Raw genomic sequence first — 23,088 nt, 5'->3', positions numbered from 1 at the left:
TTTCGAGTAATCAATGCTAACTTTTTTTTTTTTAAAGATTTTATTTATTTATTTGAGAGAGAGAATGAGATAGAGAGAGCACATGAGAGGGGGGAGGGTCAGAGGGAGAAGCAGACCCCCTGCCGAGCAAGGAGCCCCATATGGGACTCGATCCCAGGACTCCAGGATCATGACCTGAGCCAAAGGCAGTCGCTTAACCAACTGAGCCACCCAGGCGCCCAATGCTAACTTTCTTTTTTCCCTATAAGCCCTGCTTCTTTCAGATGCACAATTTTTCTGAGCAGAGGTATTTTTCAGAAACACGTATGTTATGGAACATACTTTATCTATTTGTGTGCCAGAGATTGTGAAGACAAATTCACCTTAGACATTGCCTCTACACTCAAGGAGCATCCTCTAGCAAGTTCCCTACAAACCCCAAGTCCTTAAAAATTGGGCAACCACCACAATGAAGTACAACTTCACACTCGCAAGAACATGGAGAAAATGGAATCCTCATCCACTGCTAGTGGGAATGTAAAATGGTCCAGCCACTTTGGAGAAACAGTTTGACATATCCTCAAGAGTTTAAACGTAAGTTAGCATATGACCCAGCAATTCCACCCTGAGGTATATACTCAAAAGAAATGAAAACATATGTCCACAAACTTGTACACTAACGTTCACAGAATTATCCATAATAGCCCCCCCATAATGGAAACAACCCAAATGTTTAACTGATAAATGGATAAATAAAATCATGGCAGTATATCCATACTTTTGGCAATTAAAAAAAAATGAAGTACTGATACCGACTAAAATATGGATGCACCTTAAAAACATTCTAAGTGAAAGAAACCACAAACAAAAGACCATGTATTAGTTTCTGATTCCATTCATAAGAAATCTCCAGTATAGGCAAATCTACACCAAAAAAATTAGTGGTTTCCAAGAACTGAGGGTAGGGAAGATAGAGGGAGTGAATGTTAATGAGAATGGGTTTTCTTTTAGCAGGGGCGGGGGGGTAAGGGTGGTTATAAAAATGTTCTAAAACTGATTGTGGTGATGGTTGCCCAACTCACGAATATACTAAACCCCACTGATTTGTACACTTTATGTAGGTTAGTTGTATGGTATGTAACAGTCAGTAAAACTCTTACCCAAAAAACTGAAGCACCAATTTTTTTCTCTGTAGTAGAAAATTTTTCTCTCTACTTAGCCTTATTTGGGTCTTAATTGGTTGAGTATTAGAAAAGTTTCTAATAGTCTAACAAACTGAAGGTGAATTAAATCCAGGTCCTACCCTTTGCACATATAACAGCCAACCAAGCACATCCCCATGGATCAATTTCCCCCAAATTCAGGACTATCCTTAGGCCATGTGACTTTAAGAAAACTACATCTACAAAAGCTCTGTTAATTTCGTTCAAGCAAGATATAAGCATATTATAATGCAAAAGTGGATGTGAGTAAGTAATACCTTTTTGGCAGGAATCTGGACTAAGTAAACAAAAAGGGGAAAAAGAAGCAATCTGGCTTGGAAATGTTGGAATCACTCTTGCCTGCTGGAGAAGGAAATGAACAAATTGAATAGAAAGTACAAACATTTTTCTGTTTCCTTAATGGGCCTCCAATGTTTAGCAGGAGAGAAAGAAGCCATTTAATATGCTAAACATCTCCAAAGATACAAAATAAACTACGCCCCATTTTGGTCCCAATTTATTTCGTCTATGAAAACTTAAATCTCATGCCGTAAACTTACACAAGACATCATTCTAAGGCCTTCTCACTCCTTGAAAGTTATCCATGATGCCCCACATCCCAACCAAAATCATTTCATTGTCCCTTCCTTCCTCGTACTACTACTGACGAGTCCCCACTATACAAGTGCTACCGCCAAGAGCCTCAAGCGCCTTACCTTATTTCCTTTTTAATTCCCCCATAGTGACAAAGGGTCTTGTAGAAAAGGGTTCGTTGAATTAAAAGCCGACGTATCCTCATATTCACTCTCATTCAAGCTCCTCCGGGGTCACTTATCAGGCCAACCATACCAACAGCTCCTATATTATTATCTCCACATCAAGGAACTACCAAATAAAACGCAAGGAAATGATATGCCTCTCAGTAAGTAATTTATTTTGGTCCCAATTTTGTCTTCAATATTTCTAGGGCACCGCGTTTATTCCTCTCCCATCTCTTCCCCCAGCCATATCCTCCAGTCACTTTCTGAGCTCGCACCGGAGACCTATCCGCATGCCCCTGGATTCGCCTCAATTTTGCCCTTGCCTCTTCGCTTCGCATTCTCAAGCTCTGTCTCACAAGAACCCCGATGGCATCGGATGTAACCAGATGGGGTTGAAACAGGAGGAAAACGAGGCCATCAACAACTAAAGCCACTAACCACCCTCGAACAGAGAGGGAGGAGCCGTCAAGTGCTCGTCTTAATGCCCCGGTTTTTCCGATTGGCTGCGGCGGCGCGACGTGGCCTGTGATTGGTCACGACGTCAAGCGCAGCGCCCACGAAGAGGAAGGGTAGGAGTCTTGCGCCTTAAGAGCCCGCCTTTTCCGACAAATAAAGGTCGTAGCCGCCGAGCCCACGGGCGGAGCTAAATCTGTCGCGATTAATGCTGTCACGGGAACACCCAAAGTGGAGCCCCACGTAGCAAGATGACCCGAAGTTGCTCGGCAGTGGGCTGCAGCACCCGGGACACCGTGCTGAGCCGGGAGCGCGGCCTCTCCTTTCACCAGTGCGTGAGAGCAGCCTCCGGCTGTCTAACTCCCAGCACGGCCTGGCGGGCAGTAGGCCAGGGTGGGGCGGGGCCGGGCGTGCGTCGCGCCGTTGACGTGACGTGGCGTGACGTGCGTAGCGTGGAGGAAAGGAACGGGGGAAGTTTGAGAGTTAAGGTTATTCCTGCTGTTCCTGCACATTGTTTACCTCTAAGTTGCTGATTCTTTCTCGTTGCCTACCGCTTACCTAATGGCTTTTAGCGGGGGTTATTCGAAAGGGGGTTATTCGACCTTTCGGTCGTCTTATTATTTAACGTGAGACGGGAAAGGAGGGCAGTTTGGGAGAACTGTCGAAGGTGTTCGATTCCATTAGAGTGTGTGGCTTGCTCACGAGAATGAGTGTAGATGAGTTTTCACCAGTACTGCCTGTCATTGCAAGTTACTCTGTAGAATTGACTGAGCTCTACAAGGCCGGCCAGAATGGCTGCATCTGGTCATGGCAAGAAGTTTCATTTGGCTCCAGAGTGGGGCAGATTTTCAGAGCAGTCTAATTTAAACACACATCTGTAGTCCATCTGTGATATATATATATCATTCAAATCAAAGTTTAAGGCACAATGGGAAGTAGAAAAGTGAATAAAACAGATTCTCACAGACAAAAAATGTACTTCAAAAAGAGGTAGTCTACTAAGGTAATAGGAGATGTAGAGAGTTAAACCATTGACAGAGGACTTTATGAGAAGATCAAAAAGAGCTTTATGGGACAGGTGGTATTTGAATTGGACCTTGAATTTAATCGGGGCTGGGAGTTAGATAGCACTTAAATAGGAATAGTATGGACAAACGTAAAGGGAAGGGAAGTGCAGATAACCAGAGGAGTGGGAAAAGTAGCTTGAAGACATTTAAAAAGAAAAGGTTAAGGAGTTTCAACTATGTGTGGTAGGCCTTTTGTAGTCATTGTTTTGTTTTGTTTTTTTAAATAGGGCTGATTCCTCCAACTAAGCTGTTGTAATTGTATTTTTTTTTCCTCCTTAGGGATTTTTCCCCATCAATTTGTTCCTGTTCTCATTTTAAACTGCTCTCTCTGCTGATCACTTGTCTAAGTCAATGAGCATGCTCACATTGCTTCCATTTTTAAACAGACTCACAAACTCTTGAGCCGATGTGCACAACTGCACTACCCTACCACTCCTTCCCTCTATAACCAGGCTCCTCAGAACAGGAGCATACACCTATTTCCCCAAGTCCTATTGACTTTTCAAGCTATTGTAGCCAGATACCTGTCACTACTGCTCTAATGCACTGACAAAGGGTCACCAGTAATCTTCCCAAATCTAAGTGAGCTCTTCTAAATCCTTCTCTTGACCTCTTTTTAACTTTTAATCATATCAGCTACTCCATGAAACTCTCACCTCCATTGATTTTATTGACACTGTGTCCCTACTTATCTCGTTTTTCTCTAATTTTTCAATTTTTTGCTGCCATGCTTTTCTTATGACTTCTTAGGTTCTTTAAATGAGGAAGAGTTCGTTTATTGCTTTTGTTTATTTTATATATTGAGGACCAAAGTAAGACCTGCTTAATTTTAAGAAAAGAAAGTGATGTAATTATTACAGTAGTCTGCTATGATTCTTCCAGGCTGATTTCTTCCCCATTCATTCCACTTTCCTGATTCCCAGAAATGATTTTTCTAAAAATGCAAATTTTATGCTAGTTTCCTGAAGAAAGGATTTTAATCTGAACTTTTCAGTGCCTAAAAGACACAGTCCAAGCTCTTCTGTGGAGCCTTTCCTTCTATACCTCTCTTCCAAACGTGAATTACATTCCCTCTGTTTTCTCTTATTGTATATGTGTGCTGAATGAAACACATGTCCTTATGTATGAATGGGAGGGAATCATCTTTGTCTTCCTATACCTAGGAAGTTGTAAGGAAGGCAGGAGAAAGGAGAGACAGGGAGAGGAGTTAGAATACTATGATGTTAGTCCTAGCAACAAGGTAGTATTGATCAGAAGGGTTCAGCAAAAGGTAACGTGGGAAAGAATTTGTCAACTTGCCATTGCCCAGAGGCATCATCTTCAAACTTCTTGATCATGGAGCCCTCTCCATAAGGAAATTTGAGTACAGGCCCCTGATATATGCATGGTGATTTATAAATTACATACATGAAGTGATGTACTAATATATATTATGAAACACAAATCAAAGGATGGGGCAAAAAATTATAAAAATGGATTCTAATATGTTCTTCAGATCTCAGTAGATGAGTACATTCTCTGGAGGTCACTGATCTGAAGGATAGATCCCAAACTTACTGGAGCATAAAAGATCTTTTATGACCTGACCTCTAGCCATCCTTCCAGCCCATCTGTAACCAGTACCAGCTACCTCTGTACTCTCCTTTAACCCTCTTCAGCTTCCAAATTAACTTATTTTTCAATGCTTTATGAAGTAAGATCCAGTATTTATTTTATATCTCTGTGTTTTTGCATCTGCTTGGTGTGGCCACTGTCTGCATGGCAAACTCCTATCGACACTTCAGTTCTTGCTCCAATATTATCTCTTCTGAAGCCTTCCCCAACATCCCCAGCACCATTACCAGAGTTGTGAAAGATGTTGCAGGGACACAGGCAAGGGGCTGTGGCTGAAAACCATGAATCAAAATGACTAAAGGTGTGGAAATTGTTAAGAGAATACTGGAACTTAGACACATAAATGGTTAAATATGAGATGGGACTGGCAAGTTTAAAGAAGTGACACTTTCATTCTGTTTTTGTTGGTGTAAAGCAATTAAACAATTTATTTCATAACTAAAGTAATATATGTATGATAATTTGGAAGAGTTTTTACCTGAATTATATAATTCTATTTTAAACTTTTAATTATGAAACATTTCAAAAATACTATCAGGCAAAAAATAATACATAACAAACATCTATGTACCCACCACTAGAATTAAGTAGATATTAACATTTTGCCTTGTTTCAGGGTTTTTTTTCCCTGTTAAAAGAGAATTAAGTTACAGTTATAGTTAAAACGTTACCCCCTCAATCCTTTCTCTCTCTCCTCAGAGGCAACCACTGTAGAAAGGATTTTGTTAGCCACTTTTTCTGGAAAATATATGCAGGGAGCCAAAGGTAAATTTCTTCCGGTGGTATAAAAAAGGCGTAATCAGCAGGAGAGAGAAAATGGATTCTGTATTAGTGTAAACCAATTCATTAATGTATATATGAGATGATGATTGGTTTAGGATTTTTCTTTTGCCAGAGGAGGCTTTAGAATAGGGAGACATGAATTCCAATTTCAACTACTATTTACTGGTAGCTGTACTTAGGTCTGGTCTTGGTTTCATCTTCTGTGAAAGGATAAAAACGCATGTCGTGCATAATTTTTGTAAGACTAAAAGTAAGTTTTCAAAACACACACACACCTGGGTGCCTGGCTGGCTCAATTGGAAGAGTGGGCAGCTCTTGATCTTGGATCATGAATTTGAGCCCCACGGTTGGATGTAGAGATTACTTAAATAAACTTTAAACACACACACACGTATATTTGTGGCACAAGGTAAATGCTTTAAATGTAGTATCAATTATTATTACCAATTTAATTTTGTTTGGAATTCAAACTAGTCATGCTGGTTAGACTACAGTATTTTCCCAACCCTTTCATTTTGTTTAGTACTTTGGGGCAAACCAACAGAGCTTTTTGGGACTGGCTTGCTATACCTACTTCAAGGGCTCCAGATGGCCCAGGCCATTCCACGGGTTAAGGGGATTGATGGGTGTGGTCAGCAGGCATGCCGGTCAGGAAACTGCATCAGAGGATCAGGCTAGTAGTAGAACTTGGTGGACTAGCTACCTTTTTACTGTCCTTTGTGTGGTTAGAGACTACACCCAGTCTGTGGAAAAGCTGCCTCACAAGCATGTGCCATTAGTGAAGAAAGGAACTCAGTGAAAAGAGATAGATTTGCCTCGCCTTTATTAGAAAAAGACCTTCCTTTTGATCAAGTAGCATTATCTTCCTGGAACAATACAATGAAAGTCCTGAAAGTGGAATTGTTGTTCCTAGGAAAGAACAAACTCTGGGTAGTACTTTACCATTTACAAAGGCTTTTGAGCGCATTTGTCGCATTGTGCACCCTTACAACAACCCTGTGAGGGGGCTCAAAGATTGAGAGAGGTATCTAATACCACATGGCTGATAAAAGGTCATTGAAGCTTAAATACAGGTTTTCTAATTCAGTGTTCTTTCTCCAATTCAGTGTTCTTTCCAATTCTTTCAGAATTCAATATCTCAGAATTGTTTTACTATACTGCTGTATTTTTTCCCTACCATGAGCTGAGGAACTTAAAATTTTCACTAGTTTTCAGTTCATAACTACATGCTTTAAAACCTAAGTTAAAATATACAAAAATCACACAGCTACCTGTAGATATGTCCCCAGGACAAATCAAGGAAGAAGGTGCAGAAAGAGTAGTTTTGTGATTTTCATTATATCAGTTTCATAGTTTTTTTTCCCTCACAATTTCTAAACATAGTAATTTGGGCTTAAAAATAGAGACCTCCAAGGTAATTTTTATATTCAAGGCTGGGAAAAAGTGGTGCCTTTCAAAAAAAGAGGAAAACTGAGTATGGGAAGTGTACTTTTTATCTACTGCTCAGTAACAAATTTTTTAAAAAATGCAGTGTGCAAACATCTCACATGAATTCTGAGGGCAGGAATTCAGGAGTGGATTAACTGGGTGTTACAGGGTTTTTCATAAGGTTGCAGTAAGATGTTAGCCAATACCAGAATCTTCTGAACACTTGGTGAGGCTGAAGGGTGTACTTTCAGAAAGGCTCACTCAACATGGCCTTTGGCTGGAAGCCTGTTTCTTGCCCAGTAGACCTGTATCTCTATAGGACTGCTTATTACATGGCAGAGAAGTTCCCCCCAGAGAAAAAAATCATTCAGTAGAGGGACCAAGTGCCTTTTATTATCTAGTCTTACTTAGCCCATTGTCACTCCTGCTTTTTTTTTATTTCTTAGAAGCAAATCACTAACTCTAACCCACACTCAAGGGGAGGGGCATTAGGCTCCATCTCTTGATAGGAGGAGAAGCACAGAATTTGTGGATGTGTCTAAAGATGCACATACTAAATTTGAGCAAATTCTGTTAAGTGTAGGCAGTGAAGACAAAATATGGTAGGATATTTAATATGAGAATTGCCCTCGTACAAATTGAAGCAAATGAGATCACTTAGATACTGAAGTCTTGGATTCAAAAAAACCAAAGAACTTTGAAAAATGAAATCAGATTGAGTAAGTTAACTGGACTTGATGTTTATGTAAAGCAGTTAAATAATAAATGGGTTTATGTAATAAATACTACTGTAGTATTACTATAATATTTTCATGTTAATGGAACTTTAATATGATTGCTGTAGATTTCCAACTGATACCATACAGCGCTCAAAATGGATCAGGGCTGTTAATCGTGTGGACCCCAGAAGCAAAAAGATTTGGATCCCAGGACCAGGTGCTATACTATGTTCCAAACATTTTCAAGAAAGTGACTTTGAGTCATATGGCATAAGAAGAAAGCTGAAAAAAGGAGCTGTGCCTTCTGTTTCTCTATACAAGGTACTTAAATCTAGGTGTAAAAAAAACTAAATTCTACAGAGCCTTTAAAAACCAAGATACCACACATGAGATTTAAAAAAATCCTAAGTCTTAAAATAAATCCAATAATTTTAAATGCTTAGAAAACTCATTTTGGGTTTTTTTTTTTAATCTATATGTAATATTGGAATTTTTTTTTTAAATTAGGTATAAATATGCAAATCGTTGTCAAGATACACATTAAGATTACTAAACTGATCACAAGAATCAACTAGTAGATGCCTTAGAATTCAGGCTTTTGTTTAAGTGTGAGACAGTTTCCAGAATACTTCGAAATGACGCCTTTTTAGGACTCCTCCAATAATGTTACTGATCTTGACCAAAAATGTACCTAATTATTAGCATTGATATAGAGAGTTATATACAGAAAAGAGAGGGCTTTCCATGAGTCAGTTACCAGTACTCGTGTTACATTCTTTCGTTTCTTGGCCACCTCTTGGCCACCCTTTTATACATGGCTCCTCACTGTCTGCACAGCCTGCAGTAGTCATCTACCTGTTCTATCCTGATGCTACCCTTCCCTCTTATCCATTGGAATCTCCTTTCGGTATTGTTTTGTCTCATTCCTCTATTCAGAAGAATGTAGTTGGTGTCAAATCCAAACTCATAAGCTCTAAGAGCTTCCTTTTAATTGTGCATTTCTACACTTGATTTAACTGCTCTGAATTCTCTTTTCAAACTATTGTATTCTTTTTTCAAATTCTCTTTTCAAACTACTGCATAGTGAGAAATTGACTTGCGTTCATGCTTTTGTGTAAAATCAACAATAGTTATTATTTACTGAGACCTACAGTAGTCCAGGCCGTTGTGCCAGAAGATTTACATAAATTATTTTATCCTTAAAACAACTCAGTATTATTATCCACATTTTACAGATGAGGAGATGAGGGATTGTAGAAGTGTAGTGACAGCTAATAAATGAGGGATCCAGGATTCAAACCCAGATCAGTCTTAATTGCAAAGCCCGTGCTCTGTCCACTATGCCTTCCTTTTTGCACAAATAACTTTCCTGTCCCCTCCGTTAAGTCACGTTATTGCTCCTTTAAAAAACTACTCAAAACTCATTTCCACGAAGCCTTCCCAAATTACCACCTTTCTGTTGTTACCTTAACCATTTCAGACATTTTCAGCGTCATGTTAACTTTCAGCATCAGGTTACTATTTCTGTATAGATGAAAAAAACCAAAAAACCCTTTTCACATTTTCCTATAAATACATTTGAAAAAATCAGAGATTCTGACCTTTTTCTTTCATAATTAACTCTCCACAGCAACCAGGTGAGTGCTTTGCATTTAGTGGTATTTTTATAGACCGTCTTCTTTGTAACTTCAAAAAATAACCTGAATTTGATGTTTCTCTTGCAGGTTCTGCAGGGTGTACACCTTAAAGGTAAAGCAAGACAGAAAATCCTCAAACAGCCACTTCCTGATAATTCGCAAGAGGTTGCTACCGAGGACCATAACTACAGTTTAAAGAGACCTCTGACAATAGGTGCAGAGAAACTGGCTGAGGTGCAACAGATGCTCCAAGTGTCCAAAAAAAGACTGGTCTCTGTAAAAAACTACAGGATGATCAAGAAGAGAAAGGGCTTACGATTAATTGATGCACTAGTAGAAGAGAAACTCCTTTCTGAAGAGACAGAGTGTCTGCTACGAGCACAGTTTTCAGGTATGTTCCCCTTTTCCGAACTACCATTAAGTATTTACTCTGCTCCTGCCTATGAAAATGTGCTTTTCGCTGAAACATGAAGTGTCGGGGTAAGCACAAAGAAGGAAAAGTAGTTGCCAAAATCCTTTTAGGTATTTCCAGCTTTGAAAGTAATGTGTTTATTATAGGAAAAGCAAAGAAATATATAAATGATAAAAATTACACATAACCCTGCTACCCAGAGATGAGATCATACGGTTGATACCATATACTGGAGTTGAACCAGATAATTTTGCCAGTTCCCTTTGAGCTTGAAAATTCTATGAGGGTCCATATTATTTTCTCAAATATAGAGGATATATATGTCCATTGGAAAGACTACCTACTCTTCTTTGTGAACCAGATATTTGAAGAGGGACAAAATAAGTATTGCCGACTTACTCTTTGATGAAAGCAGCAGAGATTTTGGATTTACGTTCTGGTGAAAAAAAAGTATGTCTTGTTTCTAGAAAAGAGTAGGTATCTTCAAAGGAGGAGAATATTTTGTGTTTTTCCAGTAGGGGAACAGAGGTAATAAATAGAAATCCCCACCAGGAAAGAGGATTTTTTTTTTTTCCTCAAGGTAGGCAGGGTTGTCTATTCAATCTGAATAGCATCCTATCCTCAGAAATGTTTCTTGTGTCTCATTTTCACCCTCAGATAGATGGTGACTAGGGAACAAAATAAAACAAATAAATATACTCATAACCCAGAGACTTCGCTTTATCCAATTATTTCATTCTCTTTCCTATTCCTCTAAAATTCTCCACTCAGGCTGCCAATGAATAGTAAAACATAGTGATTCAAGTGGAAACTTTTTTCTTCTCTCTTTTGAGTGAAATGATCCAAGATGAACAGGAGGAATTAATTGGTCAGGAGGCCCTAAGATTGGATATTAACCTTTGAACAAACTCAGTTAAACTGTGATTGGATTTGGATTTGGATGCCCACTGCATTTACATCCAAATGCTATGATCTGTACCCGAAAATGTTACTGTATACACTCTTCATCACAAAGAATAAATAAATTTATTTTAACAGATTTTAAGTGGGAGTTGTATAACTGGAGAGAAACAGCTGAGTACTCCACAGAAATGAAACAGTTTGCATGTACCCTCTACTTGTGCAGTAGCAAAGTCTATGATTATGTAAGAAAGATTCTCAAGCTGCCTCATTCTTCCATCCTCAGGACGTAAGTGAATTACTTTTTAGATGTCAAAGAAAACGAGTATTTTATTATTTTGTTGCATTTTATGTGTTAAGGCTGTTCGTACTCATACTCTCATTTATTAATCCATTTTCTCTTTTTAGAAACTTTTAGGTGGTATTTGCATATTATCACAGCAGCAAGATTTTCACCAACAAAATGAAGGCATATAGTCTGACAATTTTTTTGCATCCTCCAGATGGCAGAGACACTCTCAGTGATAAAAAAAAAAAATCTGGATTCTAATATACTTTAGTAGTTCGGGGACTTCTAAAACCTTTCAGCAGTTTTAATATCAGTATCCTAGAAAATCTAGAACAGTTCTAGATTGTCACGATTGGTTTGAGGCTAAGCACAAAAATCTGCATTTTTGTAAGCACTGTAGTTGATGCCTGGGCCAGGTTGTTCAGGGAGGAGATTTTGGTAAATAATTTTGTAGGATTTGTGGTCAAAATACATAGATGTATTTATAACTCTTAGTGTTATAACCCTGTGTTATAAGCAAATAACACAGAGGCTTTACAGTAATGTCTTATAAAAGTAATACTTTTACTATTTTTTTTTTATCACTGGCTTTACAGATGCCTATGTATGTATGTATTTGGCTTAAAAATGACAGAAATTTATTGTCTCACAGTTCTGGAGGCTAGAAGTCCAAAATCAAGGTGTCATCAGGGTTACTTCCTTCTGAGGGCTGTGAGGGAGGAGGGTCTGTTCTGTGCCTCTCTTCTTGACTTGTAGGTGGTGGTCTTCTTCCCTGTGTCTCCTTACATCATCTTCCATTATATATGTGTGTTTCATGCCCAAACTTCCTCTTTTTTATGAGGGCCAGTCATGTAGGATTAGGATTCACTTTAATGACCTCATTTTAACTTGATTACCTCTGTAAAGACCATATCTCCAAATAAGGTCACATTCTGAGGTACTGGGGATTAGGACTCCAATATATCTTTTTTGAGGGACACAATTCAGCCGGATAATAGTCACTTTCCTGATGCATAACATAAGCCTCCCCATTACCCACAACCTATAGGCCAACTCCTTCCTGTGGTTTCTGAACCTTACTGACGTCTGGCCTTAATGAGGAGCAGGGACAATTCACTCATTTAATTATTATTAACATTTAGGGAATTTTCTTCCAGTCTTTTTCCTGTTCTTAGATTTATTAGTTTTTTACATATATGATCTTTAACAACTGCATAGTATCAGGAAGTTGTGCCTTACTTAACCGGGGCATTCTCCAGCTATTGGACATTTATTTATATTGATCAAGCCTAAGAAAGAGAGACCATGATTATGGATTCTCAAGGAGTTTTGCTATGTAAGGAGCAGAGAGATGGATCTGTGGGGGCGAAGGAAGCATAGGTGGAGGGGAGGGCGTCTGTCGAGAGCACAGTTGTTCAGTGTTTGCACGCTCAAGGGAATGATCTAGTGGGGGAGAAAATTGGTGATGCACGGGAGAAAGGATAATTGTGGGGGATAACATCTGACACCATTGTGGAGAGACGTCTGGCTTTAATGAGGAACAGGGACAATTCACTCATGTAAACAGGAAGGAAGGCGGAGATAAGATTCAGTAGGTTAACAGATTGATGGCAGGAAAATGAGTTTTTATTGGATTGCTTCTGTTTTCTCAGTGACAAAAGATAATAGCTGAGGAGCGCCTAGGTGGCTCAATCTGTCAAGCGACCTGCTCTTGATCTCGGCTCACATCTTGATCTCAGGGTTGTGAGTTCAAGCCCCACATTGGGCTCTGCACTGGGCGTGGAGCCTACTTAAAAAGATAATAGCTGAGAGTTGGGGAAGGAGATAAAAGAAGTTTGGGGAGAAAGGAGAAAATGTGAATAGTTGTTTTTTCCCCTCTGTGATGATGGAGAAATAGTTATATGGTAAACAATTAGATGATGACAGACCAAGCCAGACTTACATTTTTAAAAACCCTTGGTTCAGACAGGTACCTCCCTCACTAATTTCTACTTGTTGTATCTTTCTCTAATTCTTAGCCACTATCAGTCCCTTCTCTAATTTTCTGTGCACTGATGTTGGATCTTTTTCAGTTCTCTCTTGAATTCTTTATGTCCAGAACCTTTCCAGAGCTCTGCTTCTTATAATTTCAGTTCTTTGGGTCTTGAAGGTTCGTTTTCACATATCTTTTGTAAGAATGTCATAACATCCTTAGCCTTCCTTATTGTAACAGTGATAGATATGGAATGATCTTAGAGATTTTTTTCTAATTTTCTATTTAGGTATTCATTGCAATTTAGTAAATTAGCTCCCTCTAATAGGGAAGGTGATATGAGAGATTGAAAGGTAAACAAGACCATGGGAGGATCTAATAGTCTTGAAAAACACTCAGCTCAGCATTATGGCTCTTCGACGCTATAATTTTTCCAGGCAGAGTTTTAAGCCACACAGTGGACTCCCTATGATCACTCCATAAATAAGCTATTGTTTAATTTAAAAGATCATGTTGATGAGAATGTAAATTACTGGTAAAAACTGTGAAAGAAAATTTGGGAATGTGAATTAATTTTAAATTGATTCACCCAATTATGTGCACCAGAGGTCCAAAATTTGTTTTTAATTTCTTTTTTTTTTTTTTTTTAAAGATTTTATTTATTTATTCATGAGAGACAGAGAGAGAGAGGCAGAGGGAGAAGCAGGCTCCCAAGGAGCAGGAAGCCCGATGCGGGACTCGATCCCAGGACCCTGAGATCATGACCTGAGCCGAAGGCAGACGCTTAACCATCTGAGCCACCCAGGCGCCCTGTTTTTAATTTCTTATAAAAGTTGAATCCAGGGGCACCTGGTGGCTTAGTTGATTAAGCGACTGCCTTCAGCTCAGGTCATGATCCCAGGGTCCTGGGATCGAGCCCCATGTCAGGCTCCCTGCTCAGCGGGGAGACTGCTTCTCCTTCTCCCTCTAGAGCTCCCTTTGCTATTTCCCTGCTTGTGCTCTCTCTCTGTCAAATAAATAAATAAAATCTTAGAAAAAAAAGTTGAATCCATTCATTTCAATGCTAGTGTAAGTAAATTTACCTTTCTATCCTACTACTAGGAATTGCATAAGTGACATGAATACGTACATGTGTATATGTGCACCCAAGTACACAGTACGGTGCTGTTTGTATTTTCTAAAAAATGGAAACAACCTGAGCATCTTTCAATATAGGTTAGTTAAATTACCTATACTATTATGGTATACCATGTACACATTTAAATTGCGGTAGGTCAGTAATTAAGGACACAGAAAAATACTTCTGTAACATTACTATTAAGTAAAAAAAATAGATTCAGTATAAATTTTGAAAATTGTATCTAGGTGTATATACATAAATCTAGAAGAACGTCCCTGAAATATTAAAGTGACTATTATTTTTTGTACTTTTTGGTATTGTTTTACTTTGTAAAAAAATGACACATTTTTTTAATCAAAAAATTTTTTCATTTTGAGAGGGAAGAAAGGTTTGAGACAGAAATCAGTCACTTCTCTACAGTTCTAAGTCACAAACGGTTTGGGTATTTCCACTCTCAGTTACAAAAACTTTTAGAAACAAGGCCACATATCTTTCTGTCTGATATTCAAGACCTCATTCTCGTAGCTATGAACATTAAGATACCATTTAGAATTCCACTTAAAAATCAAAGTCAAAGAACGTAAGCTTTCTTAGCCTATTTATTAATTTTTTTAGAGATTTTATTTGTCAGAGAGAGAGAGAGGACACAAGCAGGGGGAGTGGCAGGCAGAGGGAGAAGCAGGGTTCCTGCTGAGCAAGGAGCCCAATGCAGGACTCGATCCCAGGACCCTGGGATCATGACCTGAGCCAAAGGCAGTTGCTTAACCAACTGAGCCACCCAGGCGTCCCTTCTTAACCTATTTAAAATAAAAACTTTTACGTAGAGGCATGCAGTAGTTTCATTACATACTGATTCCATATGCAACACGGTTAGCATCTTTGGTGTTCACTTGAGGAATCCTAACGCAAGAAAAAAAAATTTTAACAATTAAAATTTGGAGACACATTTGCAAAGGGCAATCAGCGTACTAGTGGGCTATAGCATTGCCCTGTTTTGTCATTATCTTACTATTTTAAAATATCAACAGCTGATTAATACTTAAAATTTTTTTGATTAATATTTTTGTCTTAAATAGGTTGAAAGCAACTTAAAATCAAAATATGTCTTTTGCATCCTATAAATGTGTTTTTCAAATCCATTAGTGCATCTTGAAATCAATTTAGTGGGTCATAATTGGCATTATATACACACATGTTATATATGTGTGTGCGTGGCATGTAGTGAGGGTAAATTTCATTTATGGAACTTTTAGGTTGCAGCAAAATATTTGGAAAGCCCTGTCCTGAAATACTTAGGAAGGTACGTTAGAGTCTCAATTAGAGGTCAGCTGTCCAAGAAACCTTGGCAGCTTAGAATAGAGCCCAAAAATCAGAAATACGACCTCCCCTGGGGCGCCTGGGTGACTCAGTCAGTTAAGCATCTGCCTTTGGCTCAGGTCATGATTACAGGGTCCTGGGATCAAGCCCTACATCGGGCTCCCTGTTCAGTGGGGAGTCTGCTTCTCCCTCTCTCTCTGCCCATCCCCCTGCTCATGCTAGCATGCCTGCCCTCTCTCTCTCTCTCAAATAAAAAATCTTAAAAAAAAAAAAAAAAAGAGGGCCTGTGGGTGGCTCAGTCAGTTAAGCGTCTACCTTCAGTGTAGGTTATTATCATGGGGTCCTGGGATCGAGCCCCACATTGGGCTCCCTGCTCAGCGGGGAACCTGCTTCTCCCTCTCCCTCTGTTCTTCCCTCTGCTTGTGCTCTGTCTCTCTCTCTCTCAAATGAATAAATAAAATCTTTTAAAAAATGGAAAGAAATATTACCCCCCCCCAAGTCATTTGAGTTACAGAAGTAAACTTCAGGGGCGCCTGGTGGCCCAGTCTGTTAAGCGTCTGCCTTCGGTTCGGGTCATGATCTCAGAGTGCTGGGATCGAGCCCCACGTCGGGGTCTGCTCAGCGGGGAACCTGCTTCTCCCTCTCCCTCTGCCTGCTGCTCTGCCTGCTTGTGCTCTCTGTCTCTCTCTCAAATAAATAAAATCTTTTTTTTTTTTTTTAAAGTAAACCAGTTAAGATGAACACTCCGTCTCTACTTCAGAATCCATTTAGTCTTATCTTAGACAGTGATTCACCTTGGCTGTTGCCTTTCCTGACCCTAACAAATTAGAAAGAGTAAATTAGAACTAAATGAAAAGGATTCTGAAGACAGAGGCTAACATTAATAGGAAAGCATAATCAGGAGTCTGGGAAGGTCAGGGACACTACAAAAGAACTGCCAAGGTAGTAATGTAGGTACTTTGTGTAGGGCAGACAAATACAGACACCTTAATTGTCCCTGAGGGCGTAATTTTGAGACTACAGGGAGTGGAGGGAAAAGCATGAGCAGGACCTTGGGAAAGCTGGGTTTCCTGTTTGTGCAGAGCTAGCAGCACAGTAAGGGCCATGTGGTTCAAGCTCTCCCTCTGTCTCAGTTTCCTAATCTGTAAAATGAGGTAGATCTGCTAGATACTCTCAAAGTTTCCTTCCCCTTCAGCAGTTTTCTCATTTCATTGAATTTACAGGTAAGACCGGTTTATGATCTAAATTATAACTACATCAATGAGAACAAACTAGGTAATTGATTTGTATACTTTTTTAAAAAGTAAATGAACAAGAAAATTGTTTCGTGGTATGTTTGCATCTTGAAATACCTCTCTGAGTTTCTCTGTTACCTTCTTATTTTACAGTAATTATATGAATGTATGCTTGAAAATAACTGTAGAATTTGGCTACTTATACTTGGCTTTGTTTCTATAGGGACTTGAGGCTACTTTAGGACCATTTTTTTTTTTAAAGATTTTATTTGGGGGTGTGTGGGTGACTCAGTCGATTAAGCATCTGCCTTCGGCTGGGTCATGATCCCGGGGTCCTGGGATCGAGCCCCACATCGGGCCCCCTGCTTAGTGGGAAGCCTGTTTCTCCCTCTCCCCGCCACCTCTCATGCTTGTGCTCTCTGTCTCTAATATATAAATAAAGAAATAAAATCTTTTTAAAAAAAATAAACATTTTATTTACTCATTGGGGAGGGAGAGAGCATCTGAAGCAGACTCCACACTGAGCGCAGAGCCCGACGTAGGGTCCGATCCAGGACTGTGAAGTCATGACCTGAACCAAAACCAAGAGCTGGATGCTCAACTGACTGAGCCAGCCAGACGCCCCTTCTTTTGTACCATTTAAGGCATTTTTCCTTCTTTTATTTCTTCATTTGAATTTTATCGTTTTCATTTTTTCCCATTTTCCAGATGGTTATCCAAATGCAAACCCAGCCCAGGTTTCAACAGCAACGTTTTTTCTTTTCTTCAGCGAAGAGTGGAGAAGGGAGAGCAGCTCTATCAGTATTGTTCACTGACCATAAAAGGCCTCTCTCTCAAGCAGCAGCTCCAGTGGGACCCTAACAGTCACCGTCTGCAAGGGTTTATGGACTTCGGCCTCGGTGCACTGGATGCCGATGAAACGCCCCTCGCCTCTGAAACGATTTTGTTAATGGCAGTGGGTATTTCTGGTCACTGGCGAGCGCCTCTTGGTTATTTTTTCGTAAACAGGGCATCTGGATATTTGCAAGCTCAGCTGCTGCGTCTTACCATCGGCAAACTGAGTGACATAGGGATCACAGTTCTGGCTGTTACGTCTGATGCTACAGCTCACAGTGTTCAGATGGCAAAAGCCTTGGGGATACATATCGACGGAGACAACATGAAGTGTACGTTTCAGCATCCTTCATCTTCTAGCCAACAGATTGCATACTTCTTTGATTCTTGCCACTTGCTCAGATTAATAAGAAATGCATTTCAGAATTTGCAAAGCATTCAGTTCATTAATGGCACAGCACATTGGCAGCACCTTGTGGAGTTAGGAGCACTAGGGGAACAGGAATTAGCAAATATGGAAAGACTCCCAAGAAAACTTGCAAATCTGAAAAACCATGTACTGAAGATGAACTGCGCTGCCCAAGTGTTCAGTGAGAGCGTGGCCAGTGCGTTGGAGTGCTTGCTGTCGTTAGGCCTGCCTCCTTTTCAAAACTGTATTGGTACCGTCCATTTTTTACGCTTAATTAACAACCTGTTTGACATCTTTAATAGTAGGAACTGTTATGGAAAGGGACTTAAAGGCCCTCTACTGCCTGAAACTTACAGTAAAATTAATCGTGTGCTAATTGAAGCCAAGACTATCTTTGTGACATTATCTGACGCCAGCAACAATCAAATCATTAAAGGTAAGCGAAAACTAGGATTCCTGGGATTTTTACTTAATGCTGAGAGCTTAAAATGGCTCTACCAGAATTATGTTTTCCCTAAGGTCATGCCTTTTCCGTATCTTCTGACTTACAAATTCAGTCAAGACCATCTGGAATTATTTCTGAAGATGCTTAGACAGGTATTAGTAACCAGTTCTAACCCTACCTGTATGGCATTCCAGAAAGCTTATCATAATTTGGAGACCAGATACAGATTACAAGACGAAGTTTTTCTAAGTGAAGTAAGCATCCTTGACATTTCAATTGCTCGAAGGACAGACTTGGCCCTTTGGACAGTTCAGCGTCAGTATGGTGTCAGTGTTATAAAGACTCTTTTTCACAAAGAGGATATTTGCCAAGACTGGTCTTACTGTTCTCTAAGTGAGGCATTACTCGATCTGTCAGATCACAGGCGAAAACTCACCTGTTGTGCCGGTTATATTGCAAATAAGTTATCAGCTCTCTTAACTTGTGAGGACTGCATCAGTGCTCTTTATGCTTCGGATCTCAAAGTTGCTAAAATTGGGTCACTGTTATGTGTTAAAAAGAAGAATGGTTTGCATTTCCCTTCGGAGAGTCTATGTCAAGTCATAAATATTTGTGAGCGAATTGTAAGAACCCATTCAAGAATGGCAGTCTATGAACTACTTCCTAAACAGAGAGAATTGTATCTCCAGCAGAAAATATTATGTGAGCTTTCTGGGCATATTTATCTTTTTGTAGACTTAGATGAGCATCTCTTTGATGGAGAAGTGTGTGCCATCAATCACTTCGTAAAGTTACTAAAGGATATAATAATCTGTTTCTTAAAGATCAGAGCTAAAGATGTAGTGCAGTACCCTTTAAAACACCATTCAGAAAGACTTGAAGTGAAAACTTTGTCAAGGAAACACTGGTCACCTTTACAGGATTACAGATGTTCAAGTTTTGCTAATACCAATAAATTCAGGCATTTGTTAAGTAATGATGGATATCCATTCAAATGAGGGACCTAAAATATGTCAAAGTTTTTATGAAGAATGGTCAACATTTTTTAAAGTTCAACTTACTGTATTTTATAAATTGACCATTTTGCACAGTTGACAAGTTTGTAATTCTGACTTAATTAGAATTTCTAATTATGCGTATTATAAAACCTTGTACTTTGGTTTGCAGCATTTCGGTTACTTGGATCGTAGAAAACTGTAAGTCAGTAGGAGCAGACTAGCCAACAGATGCTGCTTTTGAATATACTACTCCAAGACTGACTAATGGGACTGGATGTACTTTTAACTTGTTCAGTCTATTTTAAAATGAGAGGATAACAACTAAGAGTCATCAAAACATTGACTCTTACAGATAGACTACCTTCCCTAAAAGTGCTTTGGTTTACAGCTCTTAAGAATGTTGACAGAAAAAAAAAAAAAAAAGGTAAAAGGAATGTTGACAGAATACCTATAAAACCTTGGATATAATTTTTACTTACATAAGAAAATTAAGATGTGGTTTGAAAATTAGGCTAACTTAAAATACCAAATACCACAAAATCCCTTTGCCAGGGTACCCTAAAACAGAAATGTGCTGCAACGAAGCTGGGAAATGTAGTCCGGGAAGTACATAGGTGATGTCATTTTCACAATCCATTGTCCTTGGACTTGGAAACACTATTTTTGAGTAATAGAGTGGGTACTTACTTGACCACCGGAAGAGCCCGATGCCCATCAGAGAATGAGGAGAAGCCTTATTCCACCTTCTCCTTCTGAAGTCTCCTTGTGTTTGCAGGGAGGCTGAAATAAATGTATTTTCAGTGTTGAGTGAATAATGGGATTCACGCCGTGCGATTAATAAATTAGAAAAAGATGGTCAGTTGAGACAATGGTTATGAAAATATTTGTCTTAATTATATAATGAGTTTTTTCAGAAATTTAAAGGAGCTTAAATAATCTGAAGATGGAAACATACAAAGAACAATTTTCTCCATTCTCTCACACCCAGAGTTGAAAAGATGAATAGAAAAACATACAGGTATATGTACTTTCACATATGGGGAGTGTTTGAAATGGATAAAAGAAACACATGATTCATCTCTGTGTGTAAAACATTTACTCTTCTTGTCATTGAGTGAATATTCACAAAGTACAGTTAATATGAAAATTTAAATTGCAGAAGATTAATGACCAGGTAAAAGTTGAGTTTTATTAATTGAAATTCTCCTTAAATTGTATATTTTTATATGTTTGTTTGTTCTACCTCAAACAAAGGCTTAAGTTTTGAGATGTAACCAGAGTTGTACTACATTTTCTGCAAGAGCTATTGCTGAGAAGTCTAGATATTGTGGTTTTTGTTTGCAATAGAATGAGTTTAGATGCACCGGATAAATCTTATTTAAAGGAAGCCTATTTGTAAATCACCACCTTTTAACTTATTGTTTATATAAATCCAAGTTTTGGCCTGAACTTTACTTAAAACTAGGTTCATATCTGTAGGTGTCTGTTCTTTGCTGTTGCATTTTACTACTGTACTAATATATACTGTAGTTTAAGAAATTAGTGTTTTGCATTATTTCTTCAAATGCTGGATAAACTGGACAAACATGGAAGACACAAATATTTCCTTCACTGCCTTTAACGGTTACTTGCTCTTGCCCTAGTGAAAGTGTTTCAAGTCTGATACCAGGTTTACTTCATATGATATGCTTTACAGTGAATTTTTAAAATAAATTATTCATATTTGATTAGGGTAATTTAGTTTATATTTTCCACTTAGCACCTTTGTCCTTTTTTCTTCAGAGAAAACAAACATTCTCTTCAGAAATTTATCTTTCCTACTTTTCAACAAATAGTGCTGGAACAACTGGATGTCCACATGCAAAAGTATTAACTCTAAGTGGGTCAAAGACCTAAATGTAAAAGGCAAAACTAAAAAACTCTTAGAAGGAAATAGAGTAAATCCTTGGTGCTTGGATTAGGCCATAGTTTCTTAAATATGACCCACAAAACATAAACAACAAAAAGTAAATTGGACTTAACCAAAATTAAAAACTTGTGCTTCGAAGGATACTGTCAAGAAAGAGACAACCCATAGAATGGGAGAAAATTTTTACTAATATATCCGATAAAGGACTTGTATCCAGAATATACAAAGAACTCCTATAACTCAATAATGAAGGACAAATAACCCAGTTTGAAAAATGGGTAAAGAACATGGATAGACATTCTTCAAAGGAGATCTACAGATGGCCTATAAATACATGAATATATACCCAACATCCTAAACCGTCTGGGGAAATGCAAATCAAAACCACAATGAGGTATCACTTTACACCCACTGGGATGGCTATTAGACAGATAATAAGTGTTGACAAGAATGTGGAGAAATTGAAACCCTCATACACTGTTGGTGGGAATGCAGATGCTTTGGAAACAGCTTGGCAGTTCTTCAAAGGGTTAGTTAAACACAGAGTTACCATATTCCCAGCAGTTCTACTGACAGGCATATACCCAAGAGAAATGAAGACATGTCCATTTAAAAACTTGTACACAAATTTCATAGCATCATTATGGCTAAAAAAATGAAAATGCCTAAATGTCCAACTGATGGATAAATAAAAATGTGCTGTATCCATTACCAGTGGGTAATATGGTAGGTATACGTTGTACTGCCAGAACTCTTTTTGTGAAATGACTGTACCACTCTGCATTCCAATGAGCAGTGTATGAAAGTTCAGTAGCTCTCCTTTCTTCCCAGTATTTGGTAGTGCCAGGGTTTTGTTTTGAATTAGCCATTTTAATAGGTGTGCAGTGATATTTCATTGTGGCTTTCATTTCCATTTTCCTAGTGGCTAAAGATGCTGAGCATCTTTTGATAGGATTATTTGCCATCCACATAATCTTAGGTGAAAGGTCTGTTCAAGTCTTTTGCCCATATTTTGGAAAGTCGGGTTTTTTAATTGTTAATTACATATTTTGGATATTAAGTGCCCTATCTGATGTATTTTGCAAATATTTTCTGCCAGTCTGTAGCTTTTCTTACTTTCTTTGTGTGTTTTGAAGAGCAGATACTAATTTTGCTAAGTTCAATTTATCAGTTTTCTTTTAGGGATCATACCTAGTTTCATATCTAAGAAATCTTTGCCTAACTCAAGGCCATAGAGATTTTTCTTATGTTTTCTTCTAGGTATTTTGTAGCTTTAGGTTTTGCATTTAGGTTATGATCCATTTGCAGTTAATTTTGGTCTGTGGTGTAAGTTGAGTTTCATATATTTTTACATATGGATATCCCAGCACTGTTTGTTAAAAAGATTATTCTTTCTTCCCTGAATGACCTTTGAATGCTTGTCAAAAATCGACCACTTATATATGGGTCTAATTCTGGGTTCTCTGTTCTGTTCCATTGATCCATAGGTTTAACACTTCACCAGTACCACAGTGACCTGATTAGCCTTATATGACTCTTGAAGCTAGGTGGGAGTCTCTCAACTCTGTTCTTTATTCAGAAATGTTTGGCTATTCTAATTGTACC

At 38.6% G+C, this 23,088-nt stretch overlaps 2 protein-coding genes across 21 annotated transcripts in view; one reads left to right on the top strand and one right to left on the bottom strand.

The window, feature by feature from the left end:
- SEC31A (SEC31 homolog A, COPII coat complex component) overlaps nucleotides 1-2,601 on the bottom strand; it is an 85,907-nt gene extending 83,306 nt beyond the window's left edge. For 4 of the 20 annotated variants that reach the window (XM_035004658.1, XM_035004647.1, XM_035004646.1 and 1 more), the window contains exons 1-2: nucleotides 1,898-2,601; nucleotides 1,460-1,544 (exon numbers count right to left, since the gene is read on the bottom strand). The gene's annotated coding sequence lies outside the window, so the exon portion shown is untranslated. The remainder of the gene's footprint in view (nucleotides 1-1,459; nucleotides 1,545-1,897) is intronic. The other 16 variants (XM_035004648.1, XM_035004650.1, XM_035004652.1 and 13 more) reach the window with 8 other exon arrangements.
- On the top strand, nucleotides 2,547-21,113 carry THAP9 (THAP domain containing 9). The gene is made up of 5 exons (XM_035004667.1): nucleotides 2,547-2,726; nucleotides 8,132-8,327; nucleotides 9,731-10,034; nucleotides 11,094-11,244; nucleotides 17,597-21,113. Exons 1-5 carry the CDS (start codon nucleotides 2,647-2,649, stop codon nucleotides 19,572-19,574), a joined length of 2,709 nt encoding a protein of 902 aa, XP_034860558.1. The 5' UTR covers nucleotides 2,547-2,646; the 3' UTR covers nucleotides 19,575-21,113.
- Nucleotides 21,114-23,088: the final 1,975 nt, after the last annotated feature.

Source organism: Mirounga leonina, unplaced genomic scaffold, assembly GCF_011800145.1.
Source record: "Mirounga leonina isolate KUSES-001 unplaced genomic scaffold, KU_Mleo_1.0 Mir_129, whole genome shotgun sequence".
Classification (NCBI taxonomy): domain Eukaryota; kingdom Metazoa; phylum Chordata; class Mammalia; order Carnivora; family Phocidae; genus Mirounga; species Mirounga leonina.
Note: the sequence above shows the minus strand (reverse complement) of the source record. Positions and strands in the feature narration are given on the sequence as shown.